A 24,264-nucleotide genomic window follows, 5' to 3' on the forward strand; every position below is an offset into this window, starting at 1 on the left:
TCCCTGGCCATGGTTATTGGTTCAGGGCTGGGGCATGACCGAAGCTAAGATGATCAGAGTCAAGATGACTCAGCATTAAGACTTTTATTGGTATTATTTCGGAAGAGATAGTCTTTTACTGTTGGACTTGAAGCTGTAAAAGTGTAATCCTGGGCTTTCAGGGACTACCACCATGTGTAGCCCAAGAATGAAACTAACCCAATGAAAAGCAGAGTCTTTGTGATGGAGACTAGGTACTGATGAAATTATCTGAGCCTCTGGATCCAACTGTGTCTTACCCTTGGACTTGTCAGTGATCTGAGCCAATTTATACATATACAGCTGGAGTTTTCACTTGCTAATGGAAGAACCCCTAAATGAAAAAAAATCCGCTAACTTGAAATAATGTTTTTTAGCATATTTAAAATTCTGATATGAGCATATCCCTCTAATCTGTTCCATTGACCTATTTATCTGTTCTAAGGTTCATAAATTAGAGGAAATTTGTTTTCAGATAACTTTTGTTTAGTTAGCTCAATGTTTTAAAACATTTTGAATTTGAATATTGCTGTGATTGTTGGCTGGTAACTGTTTTTGGCTGCCCCCTTCTTCAGAGAATCATTCTTGACCAAATAGGAGCCCTCCCACCATGGAGGCTATGCCTCCTGGCCACCCCAGACGCTGCTAATGACTGAATGGTGGGCGTGGCATAAAAAAAGGCCAATTCTCTTTTCTCAAAGTGAGATTGTGTTCTAGAACATTCTTGCTTAGCTTTCTCCCTTGCCCTTTCCTACTGCCTTTACTCCTCCTCTCCTGAGAATACTTCCCAATAAATCACGTGTGCAGAATCCCAATCTCAGGCTCTACTTCTGGGGTACCTGACCTAAGAAAGAGGGAATTCTTTTCAGCTATCGTCAACACTCATTCCTATTCTCAACACTAACTGGAAGGAGTAGCCTCTCTAACAACTGAAGCAATGCAGATTAAGGATGTTAATTTTTTGAAATGTATCTGCGAAGTTTTCTGGGGGACCTGACCTAAGAAAGAGGGAATTCTTTTCTGCTATCGTCAACAATCATTCCTATTCTCAACACTCACTAACTGGAAGGAGTAGCCTCTCTAACAACTGAAGCAATGCAGATTAAGGATGTTAATTTTTTTTTTTTTTTTTTTTTGTGGTACGCGGGCCTCTCACTGTTGTGGCCTCTCCCGTTGCGGAGCACAGGCTCCGGACGCGCAGGCCCAGCGGCCATGGCTCACGGGCCCAGCTGCTCCGCGGTATGTGGGATCTTCCCGGACCGGGGCACGAACCCGTGTCCCCTGCATCGGCAGGCGGATTCTCAACCACTGCGCCACCAGGGAAGCCCAAGGATGTTAATTTTTTAAAATGTATCTGCAAAGTTTTCTGGATCTACTCATCTTTCAAGGCATACCAGAAAATCACCATTGGACAATGGCCAATGGGTATATTTATTTATTCAGGCAAGATTTTCAGAGGATGATAAAACAATTAGGCAAAATTTAGTTGAGGAATGGGTTGCTTATTAATTATGAGTAGGGAAAAAGTACTTTTTGGCATCTCTGAGTTAACCAAGTGACCGAACTCAGCATCAGTTACATCAGGGCAAAATGATATCATGTGTCTCTTTAGGTGATGTGATAGGAAGCACACAATAACACATTAAGTAGCAGTCCTGCCAAAAATGTTTAAACCTGAATGCAATCATGAGAAATCATCAAATTCAGCTTGTGAGACTTTCTACTAGACAATAGGCTCAGAGAACGTCCTTTCCCTCAAGAGCTTGCACTTTTCACTTTTCATTGAAAAGTACATACATAGGTAGGAGGATAGATGAATTTAAATATTCACATGTGTTCGTTATATTATTCTTACAGCTTTTCATAGACTTGAAATAAAAAAACAAATTTGCAAAGGAAATAAAGTATCTTTCATATAAGCATACAAAACTGTATTCTATACAAAAATCTCACGTGCTTGCAAGTTTGGTGTGCATCATTCGATTAAATAGTTAAAACCTATTTTGTCAAAGCATATTGTGAAATGTGAATTACGATTATAGTCAATACTCATCTTATTTCAGCTTATAAGATTTCCCAGCTCCTATTAACAAAAAGTAAAATTATATGCTAGCTGCCAGACCACTTAGTTTTGCAACATATATACCTTTCTTTTTAATTAAATACATGGGAAATTTAATCATAATGTCTAATGAAATAAATGGAGCTATTTTGGCTTTTTACTGCATTATTTTATTGCATTATCCCCAAAAGCTTTCCACTAGAGTTCAATATTCACACGAACACACATTTACTGAAGTGTGAAGTACACATTACGTGCCTTCCATAATAGTCATCCCGTTAATAATAATTGATAATTTTAGCCACATACCACACTGGATAAATTAGAAGATAACGAATACTACCATTATCATCTTGTTTTGATAACTCCAATATGATTAATTATATTTGCTTTGCATCAGTTTGATCTTGACCTGACTGCTTTTAGTAATCTTTCTTACATTATGTGCTACAAAATATATTATTTCAAGCTTTTATATTGTTTCTTAAAATTCTTCCTAACAAATGTATTTAATTTGAAAATGACATCAGACTCTTTCTGACAAAAAGTAGTACATAGTCAGGTTTGGCTGATAGGTTTGAACATGAGGCCCAGCTTTGCCAGAGGTGTTCTAGTAAACATTTTTCAGAATGTTTAGTACTGAATGATCTAAATGGAACCTCTGAAGTTTTGATAAAATAGAGGTAAAGCATGCGATAAAACAAAAGCATTGGGAGAGCTGGGAAGATGGCGGAAGAGTAAGATGCAGAGATCACCTTCCTCCCCACAGATACATCAGAAATACATCTACATGTGGAACAACTCCTACAGAACACCCACTGAACGCTGGCAGAAGACCTCAGACCTCCCACAAGGCAAGAAGCTCCCCACGTACCCGGGTAGGGCAAAAGAAAAAAGAATAAACAGACAAAAGAATAGGGACGGGACCTGCACCAGTGGGAGGGAGCCGTGAAGGAGGAAAGGTTTCCACACACCAGAAGCCCCTCTGCGGGCTTAGACTGCGGGTGGCGGAGGGGGGAAGCTTCGGACCCTCTGAGGAGAGCACAGCAACAGGGGTGCGGAGGGCAAAGCGGAGAGATTCCCGCACAGAGTATCGGTGCCGACCAGCACTCACCAGTCCATGAGGCTTGTCTGCTCACCCGCCAGGATGGGCGGGGGCTGGGAGCTGAGGCTCGGGCTTCAGTTGGATTGCAGGGAGAGGACTGGCTGCGTGAACACAGCCTGAAGGGGTTAGTGCACCACAGCTACCCGGCAGGGAGTCTGGGAAGAAGTGTGGACCTGCCGAAAAGGCAAGAGATGTTTTCTTCCCTCTTTGTTTCCTGGTGCACGAGGAGAGGAGATTAAGAGCGCTGCTTAAAGGAGCTCCAGAGACGGGCGCGAGCCGCGGCTATCAGTGCGGACACCAGAGACGGCGGGCATGAGACGCTAAGGCCGCTACTGCGGCCACCAAGAAGCCTGTGTGCGAGCACAGGTCACTGTCCACACCTCCCCTCCTGGGAGTCTGTGCAGCCCGCCACTGCCAGGGTCCCGTGATCCAGGGACAACTTCCCCGGGAGAACGCACGGCGCGCCTCAGGCTGGTGCAACGTCACGCCGGCCTCTGCCGCCGCAGGCTCTCCCCGCACTCCGTGCCCCTCCCCCCAACCCCCCGCCCGAGTGAGCCAGAGCCCCCGAATCAGCTGCTCCTTTAACCCAGTCCTGTCTGAGCGAAGAGCAGACGCTCTCCGGCAACCTATACGCAGATGCGGGGCCAAATCCAAAGCTGAGCCCCGGGAGCTGTGTGAACAAAGAAGAGAAAGGGAAATTTCTCCCAGCAGCCTCAGAAGCAGTGGATTAAAACTCCACATGCAACTTGATGTACCCTGCATTGGTGGAAAAGCTGAATAGACAACGAATCATCCCAAATTGAGGAGGTGGACTTTTAGAGCAAGATATATTATTTTTTCCCCTTTTCCTCCTTTTGTGAGTGTCTATGCTTCTGTGTGATTTTGTCTGTATAGCTTTGCTTTCACCATTTGTCCTAGGGGTCTGTCTGTCCTCATTTTTTTAATTAAAAAAATTTTTTTTCTTAATAATTATTTTAATGACTGTTTTATTTTATCTTACTTTATTTTATTTTATTTTATCCTCTTTCTTTCTTTCTACTTTTCCTCCCTTTTATTCTGAGCCGTGTGGATGAAAGGCTCTTGGTGTTGCAGCCAGGAGTCAGTGCTGTGCCTCTGAGGTGGGAGAACCAACTTCAGGACACTGGTCCACAAGAGACCTCCCAGCTCCACGTAATATCAAACGGCAAAAATCTCCGAGAGATCTCCATCTCAACACCAACACCCAGCTTCACTCAACGACCAGCAACCTACAGTGCTAGACACCCTATGCCCAACAAATAGCAAGACAGGAACACAACCCCACGCATTAGCAGAGAGGCTGCCTAAAAGCATAATAAGGCCACAGACACCCCAAAACACACCACCAGACGTGGACCTGCCCACGAGAAAGAAAATATCCAGCCTCATCCACCAGAACACAGGCACTAGTCCCCTCCACCAGGAAGCCTACACAACCCACTGAACCAACTTTAGCCACTGGGGACAGACACCAAAAACAACGGGAACTACAAACCTGCAGCCTGCAAAAAGGAGACCCCAAACACAGTAAGGTAAGCAAAATGAGAAGACAGAAAAATGCACAGCAGATGAAAGAGCAAGATAAAAATCCACCTGACCTAACAAATGAGGAGGAAATTGGCAGTCTACCTGAAAAAGAATTCGGAATAATGATAGTAAAGATGATCCCAAATCTTGGAAATAGAATAGAGAAAATGCAAGAAACGTTTAACAAGGACCTAGAAGAACTAAAGAGGAAACAAGCAATGATGAACAACACAATAAATGAAATTTAAAATACTCTAGATGGGATCAATAGCAGAATAACTGAGGCAGAAGAACGGATAAGTGACCTGGAAGATAAAATAGTGGAAATAACTACTGCAAAGCAGAATAAAGAAAAAAGAATGAAAAGAACTGAAGACAGTCTTAGAGACCTCTGGGACAACATAAAATGCACCAACATTAGAATTATAGGGGTCCCAGAAGACGAAGAGAAAAAGAAAGGGACTGAGAAAATATTTGAAGAGATTATAGTTGAAAACTTCCCTAATATGGGAAAGGAAATAGTTAATCAAGTCCAGGAAGCACAGAGAGTCCCATACAGGATAAATCCAAGGAGAAACATGCCAAGACACATATTAATCAAACTATCAAAAATTAAATACAAAGAAAACATATTAAAAGCAGCAAGGGAAAAATGACAAATAACACACAAGGGAATCCCCATCAGGTTAACAGCTGATCTTTCAGCGGAAACTCTGCAAGCCAAAAGGGAGTGGCAGGACATACTTAAGTGATGAAGGAGAAAAACCTACAACCAAGATTACTCTACTCAGCAAGGATCTCATTCAGATTTGATGGAGAAATTAAAACCTTTACAGACAAGCAAAAGCTGAGAGAGTTCAGCACCACCAAACCAGCTTTACAACAAATGCTAAATGAACTTCTCTAGGCAAGAAACACAAGAGAAGGAAAAGACCTACAATAACAAATGCAAAACAATTAAGAAAATGGGAATAGGAACATACATGTCCATAATTACCTTAAATGTAAATGGATTAAATGCTCCCACCAAAAGACACAGACTGGCTGAATGGATACAAAAACAAGATCCATATATATTCTGTTTACAAGAGACCCACTTCAGACCTAGAGACGCATACAGACTGAAATTGAGGGGATGGAAAAAGATATTCCATACAAATGGAAATCAAAAGAAAGCTGGAGTAGCAATTCTCATATCAGACAAAATAGACTTTAAAGACTATTACAAGAGACAAAGAGGGACACTACATAATGATCAAGGGGTCAATCCAAGAAGAAAATATAACAATTGTAAATATTTATGCACCCAACATAGGAGCACCTCAATACATACGGCAAATACTAACAGCCATAAAAGGGGAAATCAACAGTAACACAATCATATCAGGGGACTTTAACACCCCACTTTCACCAATGGACAGATCGTCCAAAATGAAAATAAATAAGGAAACACAAGCTTTAAATGATACATTAAACAAGATGGAGTTAATTAATATTTCTAGGACATTCCATCCAAAAACAACAGAATACACCTTTTTCTCAAGTGCTCATGGAACATTTTCCAGGATCGATCATACCTTGGGTCACAAATCTAGCCCTGGTAAATTTAAGAAAATTGAAATCGTATCAAGTATCTTTTCTGACCACAACGCCATGAGACTAGATATCAATTACAGGAAAAGATCTGTAAATAATACAAACACATGGAGGCTAAACAATATACTACTTAATAACGAAGTGATCACTGAAGAAATCAAAGAGGAAATCAAAAAATACCTAGAAACAAATGACAGTGGAGACACGACAACCCAAAACCTATGGGATGCAGCAAAAGCAGTTCTAAGAGGGAAGCTTATAGCAATACAATCCTACCTTAAGAAACAGGAAACATCTCGAATAAACAACCTAACCTTGCACCTAAAGCAATTAGAGAAAGAAGAACAAAAAACCCCCAAAGTTACCAGAAGGAAAGAAATAATAAAGATCAGATCAGAAATAAATGAAAAAGAAATGAAGGAAACAATAGCAAAGATCAATAAAAGTAAAAGCTGGTTCTTTGAGAAGATAAACAAAATTGATAAACCATTAGCCAGACTCATCAAGAAAAAACGGGAGAAGACTCAAATCAATAGAATTAGAAATGAAAAAGGAGAAGTAATAATTGACACTGCAGAAATACAAAGGATCATGAGAGATTACTACAAGCAACTCTATGCCTATAAAATGGACAACCTGGAAGAAATGGACAAATTCTTAGAAATGCACAACCTGCCGAGACTGAATCAGGAAGAAATAGAAAATATGAACAGACCAATCACAAGCACTGAAATTGAAACTGTGATTAAAAATCTTCCAACAAACAAAAGCCCAGGACCAGATGGCTTCACAGGCAAATTCTATCAAGCATTTAGAGAAGAGCTAACACCTATCCTTCTCAAACTCTTCCAAAATATAGCAGAGGGAGGAACACTCCCAAACTCATTCTGAGGCCACCATCACCCTGATACCAAAACCAGACAAAGATGTCACAAAGAAAGAAAACTACAGGCCAATATCACAGATGAACATAGATGCAGAAATCCTCAACAAAATACTAGCAAACAGAATCCAACAGCACATTAAAAGGATCATACACCATGATCAAGTGGGGTTTATTGCAGGAATGCAAGGGTTCTTCAATATATGCAAATCAATCAACGTGATACACCATATTAACAAATTGAAGGAGAAAAACCATATGATCATCTCAATCGATGCAGAGAAAGCTTTCGACAAAATGCAACACCCATTTATGATAAAAACCCTGCAGAAAGTAGCCATAGAGGGAAATTTCCTCAACATAATAAAGGCCATATATGACAAACCCACAGCCTACATCGTCCTCAATGGTGAAAAACTGAAACGATTTCCACTAAGATCAGGAATAAGACAAGGTTGCCCACTCTCACCACTCTTATTCAACATAGTTTTGGAAGTTTTAGCCACAGCAATCAGAGAAGAAAAAGAAATAAAAGGAATCCAAATTGGAAAAGAAGAAGTAAAGCTGTCACTGTTTGCAGATGACATGATACTATACATAGAAAATCCTAAAGATTCTACCAGAAAACTACTAGAACTAATCAATGAATTTAGTAAAGTAGCAGGATACAAAATTAATGCACAGAAATCTCTGGCATTCCTATACACTAATGATGAAAAATCTGGAAGTGAAATTAAGAAAACTCTCCCATTTACCATTGCAACAAAAAGAATAAAATATCTAGGAATAAACCTAACTAAGGAGATGAAAGACCTGTATGCAGAAAATTATAAGACAGTGATGAAAGAAATTAAAGATGATACAAATAGATGGAGAGATATACCATGTTCTTGGATTGGAAGAATCAACATTGTGAAAATGACTCTACTACACAAAGCAATCTACAGATTTAATGCAATCCCTATCAAACTACCAATGGCATTTTTCACAAAACTAGAACAAAAAATTTCACAATTTGTATGGAAACACAAAAGACCCCGAATAGCCAAAGCAATCTTGAGAACGAAAAATGGAGCTGGAGGAATCACGCTCCCTGACTTCAGACTATACTACAAGGCCACAGTAATCAAGACAGTATGGTACTGGCACAAAAACAGAAATATAGATCAATGGAACAGAATAGAAGGCCCAGAGATAAACCCACACACATATGGTCACCTTATCTTTGATAAAGGAGGCAAGAATATACAGTGGAGAAAAGACAGCCTCTTCAATAAGTGGTGCTGGGAAAACTGGACAGGTACATGTAAAAGTATGAGATTAGAACACTACCTAACACCATACACAAAAATAAGCTCAAAATGGATTATAGACCTATTTGTAAGGCCAGACACTATCAAACTCTTAGAGGAAAACATAGGCAGAACACTCTATGACATAAATCACAGCAAGATCCTTTTTGACCCACCTCCTAGAGAAATGGAAATAAAAACAAAAATAAACAAATGGGACCTAATGAAACTTCAAAGCTTTTGCACAGCAAAGGAAACCATAAACAAGACCAAAAGACAACCCTCAGAATGGGAGAAAATATTTGCAAATGAAGCAAGTGACAAGGGATTAATCTCCAAAATTACAGGCAGCTCATGCAACTCAATAACAAAAAAACAAACAACGCAATCCAAAAATGGGCAGAAGACCTAAATAGACATTTCTCCAAAGAAGATATACAGAGTGCCAACAAACACATGAAAGAATGCTCAACATCATTAATCATTAGAGAAACGCAAATCAAAACTACAATGAGATATCATCTCACATTGGTCAGAATGGCCATAATCAACAAATCTAGAAACAATAAATGCTGGAAAGGGTGTGGAGAAAAGGGAACACTCTTGCACTGCTGGTGGGAATGAAAATTGATACAGCCGCTATGGAGAACAGTATGGAGGTTCCTTAAAAAACTAAAAATAGAACTACCATACGACCCAGCAATCCCACTACTGGGCATATACCTTGAGAAAACCATAATTCAAAAAGAGTCACGTACCAAAATGTTCATTGCAGCTCTATTTACAATAGGCAGGACATGGAAGCAACCTAAGTGTCCATCATCGGATGAATGGATAAAGATGTGGCACATATATACAATGGAATATTACTCAGCCATAAAAAGAAACGAAACTGATTTGAAGTGAGGTGGATGGACCTAGAATCTGTCATACAGAGTGAAGCAAGTCAGAAAGAGAAAAACAAATACCGTATGCTAACACATATATATGGAATCTAAGAAAAAAAAAAGTCATGAAGAACCTAAGGGTAGGATGGGAATGGAGAGGCAGACCTACTAGAGAATGGACTTGAGGGTGTGGAGAGGGGGAAGGGTAAGCTGTGACAAAGTGAGAGAGTGGCATGGACATATATATACTACCAAATGTAAACTAGATAGCTAGTGGGAAGCAGCTGCATAGCACAGGGAGATCAGCTCAGTGCTTTGTGACCACCTAGAGGGGTGAGATAGGGAGGGTGGGAGGGAGGGAGGGAGATGCAAGAGGGAAGAGATATGGGAACATGTGTTTATGTATAACTGATTCACTTTGTTATAAAACAGAAACTAACACACCATTGTAAAGCACTTATACTCCAATAAAGATGTTAAAAAACAAACAAACAAAAAGCATTTAAACAAAAAATATTGAGTAATATGGCAGAGTATGACGTGGCACCCATGATCCCTGTTTCCTAGGATTCCTGCCTGTGTGTCATCCTCCCCCCCACCCCTCCCTTGAGTGGGTGTGGGACCTTGGGATTGTTTCTGACCAAGAGAATACAGCAAAGATGATGGGATTCAATGATTGTGTTAATGTGATTATAATAGATGAGGTTGTAGCACCAGTTTTGTTAGGAAAGACTCTTTCCCTTGTGTTGAAGAAGCAAGTGGCCACGCTAGGAAGACCCGTGAGGCAAAGAGCTGAGGGTGGCCCCTAGCTGGCAGACAGCAAAGAACCAAATGCTGCCAACACCCACGTGAATTTAGAAGTGGATCCTGTCCCCGTTGTGCCTCAGATAAGACTGCTGTCCCAGCTGACACCTTGACTGCAGCCATGGGAGACTCTGAAGTAGAAGACCCAGTTAAGTCATTCCTGGACTCCTGACCTGCAGATATTGGGAGAAAATAAATGTGTGCTGTTTTAAGCCACTGTGTGTGGTAATAGTGTTGTGCACTAACAGATACCTAAAACAAATGGCAAAGATATGTTGAAATCCATATTTCAATATTTAAACTTTTGGAAACTATCAGATGAAGTACAAGTCCAGGTGAAAGAATTACAGACGTAATGGGCAGCAGTGATTCTCAAACCTGAGTATGCATCAGAAACACCTGGAGGGCTTGTTGGTAAAACACAGACCACTGGTCCCACCCCCAGAGTTTCTGATTCAGGAGGCCTGGGATGGGGCCTGAAACTTTGCATTTCTAACAAGTTGCCAGATGATGCTAATGCAGCTTGTCTGAAATCCACACTTTGAAAACCACTGATGTAGAGGCATTTGGTAGCTAAGTCTTGGTAAAACTTTTTTGTATACTTCATCAGAAATTGAGAAAATGATTAGATTCTAGTAACTGGTAACTTTTACTTTTGTAAGTTAAATTGTTTTCAATAGATCTAAGGAGCTGTTAGTTGATAGATCATTTAAAATAATTTCTGATGAAAGATCAGTATGTGATCAGTATGTGACTTTTGGCATATAACTTGGAAAGACTTCTAAGAATGGAATGGCATTTCTATTAAAAAACACATACACACAACTCCTTCCAACTCCTTCCATTCCTAAGTACTTGTTTAAGTGAACAAGGTATATTGGTTGGAGTAGGTTAAACTGCTGTTACAAATGGACTCAAACATGGTTCAAACATCGCCAATGTTATTTCTTAATTGGCAGGTGTTCTGCATGTGGTGAATCAGAGACCTTGGCTTCTCCAACTGGAGGAGAGCATGGAGGAAGAGTACACATGCTTTCTTAATAGCCCTAGCCCAGAAATAGCACGTTATTGTCCCTCAGTGAGAACTAAGTGACATGACCACTGTAACTATCTGGGTCCAGTCAGGAGAGAAACCATGAAGTAATCTGAATAGGAAGAATTTATTAACTGTAACAGGAGATTGGAATAACAAGAGATTGGCAGTTCAGAAGTAAAGAAATAGCAGATAAAGAACAGATACTACTCACAGAGCTGAGATAGGGTGCCCATGGAAGGGTCCGTCCTTCTCCTCCACCCTCAGAGCTGAGTCACCTTGTTGGAGAGGTGTATTTGAGGGCCCTCAAAATCACACTCAGGTTCAATGATTTGTGAGAAGAACTCAAAGAACTCAGAAAAGCTGTTGTACTCAGGGTTATGGTTTATGAGAGTGAAAGTATATAGATTAAAATCAGCAAGGAAAAAGGCACTAGGGCAGAGTCCAGGGGAGACCAGATACAAATTTCCACTTGTCCTCTCCCAGTGGAGTCATATGGACAGCATTTAATTCTCCCAGCAACGATGTGTGAAAACATTTATAAAGTACTGCCAATGAGGGAACCTCACCTGAGCCTTGCTGTCCAAGGCGTACTGCTCGCATGTGTGACCTTACTTACTCAGTCTCCAGCCCTTCCAGAGGTCAGCTGATACTGTGAGGTCCAAGGCCTCCACTCACTCTCCACATAAATCACATTGTTAGCATAGACTGCCAGCATGGCCCAAGGTCCTAGTTAAACGAAGTTACCCTTCTCAAGCAGAATATTCCAAGGACTTAGAGGTTAATTCCCAGGAGCCAGGCAAAGGCCAAGCTTTTTTTGGAATGTGCAGGGTTTGGACAATGTAAAACTGCAGTAGAGGTCATGGCTATGGCTCATTGAAAGGCAGAGGAATGTCTGGCTTGTGGAACTTGATGGAAATCCACCCTTTTGGATGCCAGAGAAAGCTTCTCAAGGCACTTTGCTACAAAACTGCCTGGGAGGGTACGATGCCAGGGGAGCTGCTCGTTGCTGGGTGCTGCTGGCTACTGTGCATTGCAGGAGCCCTCACAGGCACTGGAGAAGCTATGAGCATGGCAGGGGGTAGAGGCACTGCTACAAAATCACCCAAGATAAGTGGTGCCAGAGAAAACTGCTGGAAGCTGACTGCTGTGCACTGCAGTAGCTGGACACTGGAGAAGCTGTGGTCACATCAGCAGTCTGCACACAGGATCTAGGAAGTAAACCCTCTTCTTTAATGTCACACCAGTGCCCTCTCCTGACAAAGCTTCAGTGCCAACTAGCAAAGGAAAGATGTTTAAAGGGCCCAGATCCATTTCACAGAGCAAACAAAAAAGACAAATTTGAGCTGAGAGGCAATAAATTGACAACCGGCACAGCCAACTACAAGGGATGCTGGGGAATGTAGACCAGCCAGATATCTGGCTGCAATCTTATTACCAAGAGAGAAGAAGAAAAATGACTTTGGTGGACAGCTAGCACTCTGTCACATGATATTTCTCAGCACTTACTTGAAACTGAAAATCAGGAATAGAAATGATGCTAAACCCTATCTCATTCTTGCAATGAACAAATGGAAAAAACAATAACATTCCCATCCCAATGAGATCATTGAGAGATTTATTTCTGATAAATATTTACTTTTTCTGTTTCATAATTATACATCAGATTTGGCTATATATTTATGTTGTCTTGATCAATTATAAACTAATAGTTATAATAATCCCTCAATACAGAATAATATTTAATTTGTAAAGCCTTATCATCAAAGGAAATTATTTAAAATAATTTGTTGTGTACAAGTTTGATAAGTAAGATATAAAGCAGGATAAAGACTTCCAAGCATAAAAATATATTGGGATAAAATTTGGGGGGGGGCACACATGGAAATATGGATTCAAAAATAAAAAGGAATGACAAAATTCTGTTAAGGAAGAGATTGTGTATTTTGATGATAGTTAATGGTGATAATTTAGTGATGGTGGTAATTACATTGCTGGTGTATATAGAATCCATTGTTAAATTGGAATAATTATAGTTTAAAATGTCATAATTTGAAATATTGGAAATTATATACTTTTCAACTTTTAACAATGTGATGGAAAATATTAAATGTTAATTTAAAATAGTGCTAAAGGGTGCCTTGCTTTTCAAAATTCTTTTAGAGGTTACGTAAGCAAAAAATGTGAAAACTACTGATCTAATTCATCCACTTTGGTACATGGTATGTAACAGGTGCTCAATAAATAACATTTGAATAAAGAAAGATGAGACGGGAATGGTAAATAGATGTGTAAATGTAAATAATGCCCAGTGTAGACAGAGGTTGTAAGAACCAGGTAGTCCCCTACTGATACAGGTAAAAATTAATACAATCTTTTTGGTGGGCCTTTTGCAGTTCATATAAATAACCTTAAAATGTGCCTACCCTTTGCCCAAACAATCTATCTTCTAGGAATTTATCCTGAAAGTCATATATGAATAAAGATGCATATTACTGTATTTACTTGTTCAATAGATATTTTACAATCATCTACTCTGTGTTGGAGAGAAAGCAGTAGCAAAATAGATATGGTCCTGCCTTCATGGAATGTATAGTCTATTGGGGAAGACAATTAACTAATCTTTCAAATAAGTGAATAATTCAGAATTGTGAGACGTGCTATGAAAAAAAGATAGTGAGTGCTGAAAAAGTATACAATGGTAGAAAAGAACTTATCTAGGAAGGGCAGGCAATTAAAATTATTCACTTAGGACTTACCTGGTGGCACAGTGGTTAAGAATCTGCCTGCCAATGCAGGGGACACGGGTTCGAGCCCTGGTCCAGGAAGATCCCACCTGCCGCGGAGCAACTAAGCCCGTGCACCACAACTACTGAGCCTGCGCTCTAGAGCCCACAGACCACAACTACTGAGCCCACATGCCACAACTACTGAAGCCCGTGCACCACAAGGAAGAGTAGCACAAGCTCGCCACAACTAGAGAAAGCCCATGCACAGCAAGGAAGACCCAATGCAACCAAAAATAAAAAATAATAAATTAATTTTAAAAATTATTCATAAGGCTTCCCTGGTGGTGCAGTGGTTGAGAGTCTGCCTGCCGATGCAGGGGACACGGGTTTATGCCGCGGTCCAGGAAGATTCCACATGCCGTGGAGCGGCTAGACCCGTGAGCCATGGCCGCTGAGCCTGCGCGTCTGGAGCCTGTGCTCCACAGCGGGAGAGGCCACAACAGTGAGAGGCCCGCGTACCGCAAAAAAAAAAAATAAATTATTCACTTATTTGCTGGATTAGTAGATTGTCTTCACCTGTGGAGACCTCGGAATTGGAATTAAAGTATGTGTGGAGGTTGAGCTGGTTGGAGGTGAGGGATGGACTTGGAGGCAGTGTAACATTTCAGGTCCAGGGAACAGTTTGTCTCAGGGCGGGAGCAACGTACAGTTGAGACACCAGAAGAAGGCCAGGGGCACTGGAACAAATAAGGGAGAGAATTGTGCAGGGTGAAGCTGAATAGATTGGCAAGGACTTGCCTTGTAAGGCCAAGTTAAGGATTTTGGTTTTATCCCAAGACATGACTATACCTATTTTTTGGAGGAATAATTAATGTAAAATAAAAGGCCTACCCAACCCTTGCTACCACTTTCTGATCTCTATCACCATAGTTCATTCTTTTTTTTTTATTGCTGAGTAGTATTCTGTTCTATGGTTACCACACCTTGTTTATCTGATCTCCTGCTGATAGACGTTTGGGTTGTTTTGGTGGCTAGTATGAATAAAGCTTATATAAATGTTCTTGCAGAGGTCTTTTTGTGAATACATGTTACTCTCTCTCATGCATAAATACTTAAAATTGAAATTGCTGGATCATAGAATATATGTATTTACTTTGATAAGAAATTGCCAAACACTGGAGCACTGCCACACTGTGTGTCATGCCACGTGGCTTTCGAGGAGCCACTAAAACTTTCTGTGCCTAGACCTCCCCATCTGTAGAATGGGGTCAATACCACTACCTCACAGGGTTGTTGTGAAGACTTAGAAGAACTATGTCAAATGGTTTTAATACTTTGGCGAGAGAGATGGCATAAATGAAACCAGTACTTCATGAGTTACACAAAAATGGACATTTGGTTCACTGTACCAGATACCAGAAATGTGTGTTCAGAAAAGCATTTTGCCAACTCAAAATATTACTTACTTCTAGAAAAAAGGGAAATTGCCAAACAGCTCCAGAGTGGTTGTACCGTTTTATAGTCCCACAAGCATTGCATCCTTGCCAACATTTGGTGTTGTTAGTTTTTTTAAATTTTAGATGTTCTGGTGGGTATCATTAAAGTCTCAAGAAGGGGAATGACTTGGGCTTAAAAAAGAATCACTCTGACTACAATATGGAGAAGGGGTGGGAGTGGGATAAGAGTGGACATGGTGAGACTGTTAGGTGGTGATTGCAAAAGTCCAGGTGAGAGATGATGATGAATTGGTTATGGCAGTGATGACGGAGATGGGTTTGAGAAATATTTAGAAGGTAAAATTAATAGGAGTTGGCTGCTAATTGGGAACACTAGGAAAAGCCCAAATTGCTATTTTTTTGTTTATTTGATTTGGGGGGATGAAGATCACTTGGCTTGGTTTTGGATATATATTTGTGGTGCCTTAATCTCCAGTAAAAGGGACTGCTTAAATATGTCATATTACATACGTACTTTGGAATAGCATGCAGGCAGGTATTGTAGGAGAATATTTCATGATATGGAAAGATGTTCAAAATATATTGTTAAAAAATAAATTTCAAAACTATGTACAATATATAGTATAACCACATTTTCCATTTGAATAACAGTACAGAGAAAAGACATCTGAAATGAAGTAAAGTGTTAACTGTGATCTCCATGTTGAGTTTTCAGAGTAGTTTTAAATTTGGGCTATGTCTTTTTCTGTTTTTCTACAAAGAACATATGCTAATTGTGTAATATGAAAAAAAGTATTTAAAAAACACTTAACATTTCAAAAAAAGAAATTTAAGAGCACAAAACAAGAATAGAATCTCATAGGGATGGGAAAGGTGTTGGTAACAGCATCCTCACCTCTTCTCCTTTATCCTCAAATGGCTCACCCTATACCTTCTGGGCAGGATACCTGGCCGGGATTCCTAAGCCGCTCTCAGATTCTGAGAATCTGAGAATGGAAGGGCTTAGTGAGAGAGGCTGGAACGAACTCAAACCCAGAATTTTGGAATCCATGGAGCTTTCTCTGATCCCTGTCCCTAGCTAAGAGTAAACACAAACCTCCTTTGGATTCCAGTAGTATCAGTCAGTTCTATCTATTATCTCTCTCACTCCATGGAAATGGCTTGTCCGAGTTACCCGTGACCTCCATTGTTGCCAACTCAGTCCCCATCCTCACCCTACTTGACACATCAGAAACACCTGTTGATCTGTCTCTTGGAAATATCCTCCTGGTTATCCCTACTTCACCAGACCCTCTTTTGCAGTCTCCTCTGTTCTTCATCTCCCCAACCTCTTAATCTTGGAGCATCTCAGGGCTTTCTTTTTTCTCTCTAGACCTATTCCCTTAGTGATCTCATCCAGTCTCAACTTTAAATACTCTCTTACATACTGACGACTCCTAATTTCTCTCTCCAGCTTGGATCTCTCCCCTAAACTCCAGACTTATATATCCAAGTCGACATTCCCATTTGGATTTCTAATAGGCATCTCAAAGTTATTTTGTCTAAAACACAGTGCCCCTTCTTCCCCTACACCCACCCTCCGTTTGCCTTTCTCAGGCTTTTCCATCTCAGTAAATGGCAACCTCACGCTTCCCTGTACTCAGGCCAAAAACCTTGGAGTCGTAACTGACCCCTTTCTTCCTCTCACTCTACAATCCAAAACCTATTGGCTCTACCTAAAAATATATCCAGAATATGACCTCCTCATGCCCTGGTCCAGACCACCATCTCTTGCCCCACCTGGATTACTGCAATAGCCTACTCCTTGGTCTTGCTTCCTACCTTACTCCCCTGAAATCGATTTCAACTCAGCAGCCAGTGATCCTTTAAAATATAAATCAGATTATGTCACTTCTCTGCTCAAGACCTCTACCAGCTAAACAATGACAGAGTAAACACCAGAGTCCTTAAAAAACCTACAGGGCCCTAGATGATAAGTCCCCCGTTACTTTTCTGACTTTCTCTCTTACTGTGCCCTGTGTCACTGCCTCTGACCCATTGTCACAGGACTTGCTATTCCATAAATAGCCCAAGCATGTTCAAAGTCTCATGGCCTTGCTCTTCCCTCTGGCTACATGCTTTTCCTTCAGATAACCATCTGGCTACTTCTGTATTTATTGTCAAGTCTTTGCTCAACTGTGAGGTCTTCCCTGACCTTCCTATTTAAAATTGCAACCCCCATCCCCATCACTCATCATATCCCTTCCCTGCTTAATTTTTCTTCGTGCTACTTAACATCATCTAATGAATGTTATCATTTATTTGTTTCATTTGTTTTTTTGCTCCCTTCCCCAGATGTAAGATCCTCAGCAAAGATTTATAACTATTTTTTTCCCCTCCACTAATCCTAGAGCAGTACCTGGCATAGAACAGGCACTATTTATTGGGTGAGTAATACTCAGTATGCTATAACTTGTATTCTAGTTTCATGCAGACAAATGTTTCCCCCACTAGCCTCTGAGCTGTCTAAGCTCGGGAGGGTGGGTTTCACTGCGAGGTCCCGCTCCCCACACCCTGCGGAAACGTCTATCATGGTGTCTCACAAACAATAGATGTTTGATATATGTTTGTTAATGGAATGATGGAAGCAAAGAGTCACCCACCTTAAGTATGGAGACAAACAAGCCAGGTCATGCAGGAGAGCCCTGCTAGTGTTAAAGGTGGGCATAGCTAACACCATGATGTCTGCTCCAGGTCTCCTTGGCCCCCCTGAGTTACTGTATCTGCCAGCAGTGCCCAGCACACTGATACCTGCTCTTCTTTTCTTCCTGGTAGGAAGTACATTGGAGTGTCAGCCTCCCTGGGGTTGACCCTCAACCCGTAGGGGCAAGAATTGGTAGATAAATGCCCCAGTCTCCTTGGCCTCTGGTCAATGTGGTCAGAATAAGACAATGCCAGCAGTGTTGAAGTAGGAGCTGGAGAGTAGAGCATTTAAACATTTACAAGGTCAAGAACAGGGATTTATTTGAAAATGCCATCCTAAACCTTTATTTTCGGTATCCAGCAGTGGCTGGCATCTAGTAGGTGCTCTGTGGATGCTTAGGGAATGAACAAACATAAGCCTTTAATGGTGGGACTGAGCAATCTTCAGAGCTTGCTCAAAGGTGAGAATGATGTTAACTGTTAAATCTGCCTACACACACACACACACACGCACACACACACACGCACACACACACCCTTTGAATTTCCAAGGAACTCCTTTCTCCTTTACCTCCTAAGAGATTTGAGAAGTAACAATTCATCAGTGCCCTCACTGATGTAGGAGGTTAGGCCAGGATGGCCCTCTGAGATCATCTAGTCAAATCCAATCAATCCCTGAACTGGGGCCAGAGCCCCATTGTTCCACCTCCCAGTGTCCAGTCCTCTTTCCACAGTAGCCACTGAGAACATTCCAAAAAAGTAATTTTGGAGGCGAACAGCCGTGAATATTTTCAGATTCAATTTCAGCAAAGTGTTACCATTTAAGAAAGTCTGCCAAAAAGATAATGCAGATGAAAATGTACTGTGTAAACTGTAAAGTGCTATCCAAACGTTAGCTATCTGAGGTCCACTGCCAAGGTCAACAAGGCCTGGGTGTAGAGCCAGCTCTTAAATTGGAGGAGCTAACTAAAGGCTGGTCATTCAAGGGGCCCCTTCCGAATGGGACACTGGCGTCTTTGCTGGGATCAGAAGGACACAGTGGCTTGTCTGTGTGCCTCTTTCACCCCCATCCCGCTAAGTACAATACACTGTGCTGAATAAGCTCAATGCTTACATTGTATATGTGATAAAACTGATGATTTTCCAGCTTCCTTTCCTTTTGCTTGTGTTTTAGAAGCCACACACTAAGCTCCAGCCGCCTGCACCACCGGGCAACGGACTGTCTCTCCAAGGTTTCCAACTGTCTGGGTACGTGAGTGTTTTTCTCCCACATTAGTTTACATTTGTCCCAGCTGCACTACAATTTAGATTCTGCACATACTCTGGCTCTCAAAACCGCATTCTTTTGCCCTCACACTACTTCTTTGTCATCTAACAACTGAAAAAGCATTGTTTCCTTGACTTGGCTCGAGAAAGGGGACCTCGATGAAGAGTAAACTTCACATTTTCTGGGCTTTCTTATCCTAGTGCCCAACAGGAGAAGGGAGGCCCAGTGTTTGGTGACCTCCTGCATTAGGTTAACGATCTGGATATGGGCCAAGGGGGATAATGAGCCGCTGAATAATAGGGAGCTGATTGTCAAAGTCTTATCATGGTGAAGCTGAGTGGCAGAGCTTGCTTTGTCCTGGCTCCCCTGCCTTCTCCCCAAGCATCTCTTAATCTGTCGAAGCCAATGGGTTTATGTGGCAGACATTCATTCCTCACAAGCTTCGATTCAAGAGGCTGTGCTCCGATTCAGGCTCAGATGTTTCTACACTTAGGGCTTGTAAAACAGTGAAAGAAAGATAGCAGATAAATTCACAGAAAGCCTTCTGTTATAGGCTTGAAAAAAGGATCTACTTATTTCTCTACTGTAACAGGAGTCTTGAAAAGCCCAAATTAAGGTGTAGAAAAAGGGTGAAATGAGAACACTAAAAGGCCTAATACTGCAGAGAGCCCTGCAAACTTTTCCCAAGTGATATATATATTCCAGAAATCATGAGTTAAATTCATTTCACCTGCATTCACTGACCAACGTTGTTTTAAGACTTGCCATGTCCTCCAAGGAGCACGTGGCCTAAACAATGTTTGCCTGAGATATTTTCGGGAACTTGGAGTCAGCTGTGTGTATCTAGTTGGAGCTGGGCTGGGTTAAGACTGGACAGGAGCACGGACCCTGCAACTGGGCATGCGCGGTGTCCGCTGGGTGACCTTTTGACACAGAGGGCTGAAAACTCCACCCTCAGGATGTGCAGAGGCCTATAGCCTAGTGCAGAACCTCGATTCCCGCACCTTTTTCCAATCACCTTTCCCCGTGCTCCCCACTCCTCAGTCGGCCCTGATGCTTTATTCCTAAACCTATAAATACCCCCGCCCCTTGCCTTTCAGGAGGCAGTTTTCAGGCTTGTTTTCCGTCTCCTCTCTTCACTGCTTTCCCATTAAGCCCTCTTTTTGCTGCAAACCTCGCTGTCTCAGCATTTTGGCTTGTTGAGCCTTAGAATGAACCTGGTTCGGTTAACAAGGTTCAAACTCGGAAGAAAGGTTTTTACTGCTGTATGGCTGGAAAAAAAAAAAAACAACCAAAACCTTCCAAGTTGTTGTTTTTGCGGGAACAACTATTAGTAAAATTTCTACTCCTTAAGGTCAAACGTTCTGGGGGGAAAACTAGGGAATGGGTGGTCTTCTTCTATCTGGTTTTCCAAGAATCCAGCTAAGGGTCTGAGCTGGGTGTATCTTGGAACTCAAAGTCCTAGCCTAGTTAGTGATCTTTTCAGCAACTCAGGGCCCAAGCGTGAGCTACGCTTTAAAAAAAGTTGACTAAAAGTTGGAAGTAGGTGGGTTCAAGGAGAGGGGGTGGTGTTAGCTCACCATTGGCTGGGAAACCCTTTCTGCTTTCTACTCTCCTACTCTCTTGGGTCAAATGTTTAGCCAGAGCTTAAGAGATGAGGTGAGAGAGCAGTTGTACACAAACTAACAACTTCCACAGTCGTAAAGCTAAACAGCTGAGAGGGAGATGCCAGGTGGCTTCTGCTTGCTTCAAGATTTAGACCACTGAGGGCAAGAAAGAGGCGGGTTTCAGGCACTTGGTAAACTGAAAGCAAACTTCTTTATTGTACACAGTACAGAATATAACGCAGCTTGGCAGGATGCAAACGGCCCTGCACAGGGGAAAGTATTTCAAATCAACTGGCAGGTTAAAGCCTTTCTGCACTGTAGACTTTCCACACTCTGGAAAGAAGCAAAAACAACAAAGAAACAAAACCATCAGGGAGGTGCATGAGTCCGATGGGAATGCAACGGTGATGCTGCCATCCTGTGTCCTGTGACAGCACAGGCCACGTGGCTACAGCAGGGGGGAGGGGAGCTCAGGCTACAGAGGATTCTTTCCGTACTTGCTAAGACAGCATAAATCCATCAAAAAAAAAAAAAAAAAAAAAAAACCCAACAAAACCCAAACCCGGATAAGTAAAGAAAGGAAAAAACAAATCCTATACAGCATTTACAACAAATTAACCTCTAGCCAGCTGGGGGTAAAATATGCATCTATGTATAGACTATGTGTAGGTTAGAAAGCTATAAATACCGGTTTGGAAAGTCCTTTGATTAGAATACAATGCTAATTAAGGCCCAAGCTACAGGTTCAATCCCTTTGTGGGCTAATTAGCTTCCAAGAGAGGAAAAACTTGTATTTCCATAGCTATAAAATGCACCCCTTATCTCTGTGACCCTCTTCACAAATGTGCTCCTGGTCACCAGGGGGACTGTTTGAGACTACAGAGCATTCCATCAATAGAAAAACAACTCAAAGCACTGTCCTTCGCATATGAAGAGTAGCATAATCATTCTTTGTGTGCTAGGTGTCAGGGGAAGCACAGAATCCTATCAGCAGGCAGCAAGGTGCTACCACTTTCTAATACTTTTTCCACTACTTTGAGCTTAACTTTCATATAGCTTTACTTGGGTTATTTAAAACTTTCCCAATATAATACAGCAATCAGAGAAAACCTTTTTTAAAGTGGCAGGAAACTAAGATGCTAGTACTGCTTTACCTGTCAGTGTCGCACATAAGTCTCAAACCCTATTGAATCATATGCAGGGTTTAAAGTCCAAAAATTAAAGAAAAAGGAAAAACAAAACAAACTGAAATGGAAATTGTCATCAGTCATGCCCAGGGAAGAATCCCTACCTAGGGTTTCCACCAGGTGACCAGGTTTCAAATGGACATGACACGTATTATGTACATATGCTTTCCAGAGAGGGCATGTGAGGGAACATGGGGGACTATACACATAGAATCTAAACGGTGTGTCCAGGCTGCCCTGCACACCTCAAAAATGTACAACTCAGGTGCAAATGTTCCATCAGGCTGTCTGGTGCAGAAAGCACAAAGCAGGCAATAAAAGAGGGCTTGTACTCGGCTAAGGGGACGCCCCCAGCAAAGCCCCTTTCAAGCTGCAGCGTCTTCATAAGTTGGCACTGCTCTGTTTAAAGGGCGCAGTGCACGGTTACCAAAAGGTTTGGTTTTTTTTTTTTTGCTTTAAATACCAAAACTACAAAAATCAGTTTATAAACTGTTTTTCCAAAACAACCACCAAAACAAAACAATCCCCCGAATCAAAGCAAAACAAAATACTGTCAAAAGTGTTAATCACCATTTTCCTAAAATTAAAGCCATCCACACACACAGCCATGTGACTGGGAAGAGAAAGGGGGCTTGCTCTACTTGGTGACCACATGGCCAGAAGGTTCCCAAGGGTAGCAATGGTTTATTATTTGAGAACCATGGAGTGGGTAACAGCTGTTCATCCTTTTCCCTTCTTTCCAGACCAAGAGGAAACATTTCCGATTAAGCTGGAAGAGCTCTCTGAGTTTTAAGATAGATATATTTGTAACCCTTCATGGTTTGAGCCTACCCAACTTTGCCTACCTCCTCTTCTATGGGTTTGTGACATCTTTTTCAATAAATTGTGCAAATCAGAGCCCTTCTACGTAAAGGCATTTAGTAGTCCACGATCAATGCAGATTGTCACACACTCTGTCCTGGTTTGTGGGTACTAACCTGAACAAGGTATTGCTTTGCATATATCGTCCATGGGAAGGAGGCTCCATTTCAATTGCTTTCCCAGAAACCTTGTCAGGTTCAGAGCGGAGGCACCAGCCTTTTGGTGGTTTTCTGCCCCTCCCTGTTCCCACTCCCCCGCCAAGGTATCTGTCTTTAAGGGTGCCGATCCAGAGACAGCTTGGGTTCTCTAGATAATACTCAAAGGGCAAGCTTTGGGAACAGCCAGAAACACAAACAAAACCACTGCCCTCGTTTGCCTGAATGGGAACTGCTAGCTCTAGGGTTTGGCCGCTCAGCCGCTCGGAAACTTAGTAAGCAAAGCCTTCGGCATAGGGGAGGCTGCTGCAGCGGTCCACATCCAGGAGGTAAGCAGCGTTGTCTTCAAAGTGGGTCAGTGGCAGGGTGTCCTCCTCGCTGAGGTGGCACTCGGACTCCGCTTTCAGGAACGGACGTTGGTTGTCGGGGAAGGCCATGGAGAAAAGGGCATCGGGGTCGCAGACAAACTTGTAGACGTATCGTTCCCCGGCCACCTGAGAGAGAAAACACACTTTATGAGGCCCAACTGGAACAGGGCATGGGCCGGGGCCAGGGCACCAAGGGAAGAATAATGAGATATTTGTAAGTTACCAAGCTCTCAGGAAGCCAGGGACCAAGAGGCTGATTGGTAGCTGATTATCCAAATCATTCAGATTTATTTTGATAAACTGTGGGAACCTGTTACCTGCCAAGTGTTTTGTTGACACCACAGCTTAGCAGCTGAAAAGAATATCTGCATTTCAAACTCATATTAGGTTCTTTTAAAAGAAAATCCTCACTGTGTTATACTCACAGCCTAGAAACAACGGTTATGCTGAGGCTGGTGCCTGATATTACAAGAAGATATAAGGATTGAAAGATGCAGGAGTCAGACCATGTGTTCAGTTCCCTCCAAAGTTTATAGTCTTCCCAGGACAGCTTTGCTCTGAAGGGCTAGGAATTCAGAGAACTGTGTGGGAATTTTAAGTTTGTTCCAAAACCAAACAGAACTGTGTTTTGGCTTACCTGCAGTTTTAAATTACTCATTCCATGGTTCTGCTACACTGAAGGAACTGATAACTACCTTTATATGAATTTTATGCATTATAATATTA

General features: G+C 41.7%; 1 protein-coding gene across 1 annotated transcript in view; it reads right to left on the minus strand.

The window, feature by feature from the left end:
* Positions 1–21,159: 21,159 nt before the first annotated feature.
* Positions 21,160–24,264, minus strand: part of ETV5 (ETS variant transcription factor 5) — a 56,411-nt gene continuing 53,306 nt past the window's right edge. Inside the window, exon 13 of the mRNA XM_059063735.1 lies at positions 21,160–23,664. Coding sequence (XP_058919718.1) covers positions 23,443–23,664 — 222 coding nt within the window. The 3' untranslated portion in view covers positions 21,160–23,442. The remainder of the gene's footprint in view (positions 23,665–24,264) is intronic.

The sequence above is a fragment of the Kogia breviceps genome, chromosome 5, assembly GCF_026419965.1.
Source record: "Kogia breviceps isolate mKogBre1 chromosome 5, mKogBre1 haplotype 1, whole genome shotgun sequence".
Lineage (NCBI taxonomy): Eukaryota > Metazoa > Chordata > Mammalia > Artiodactyla > Physeteridae > Kogia > Kogia breviceps.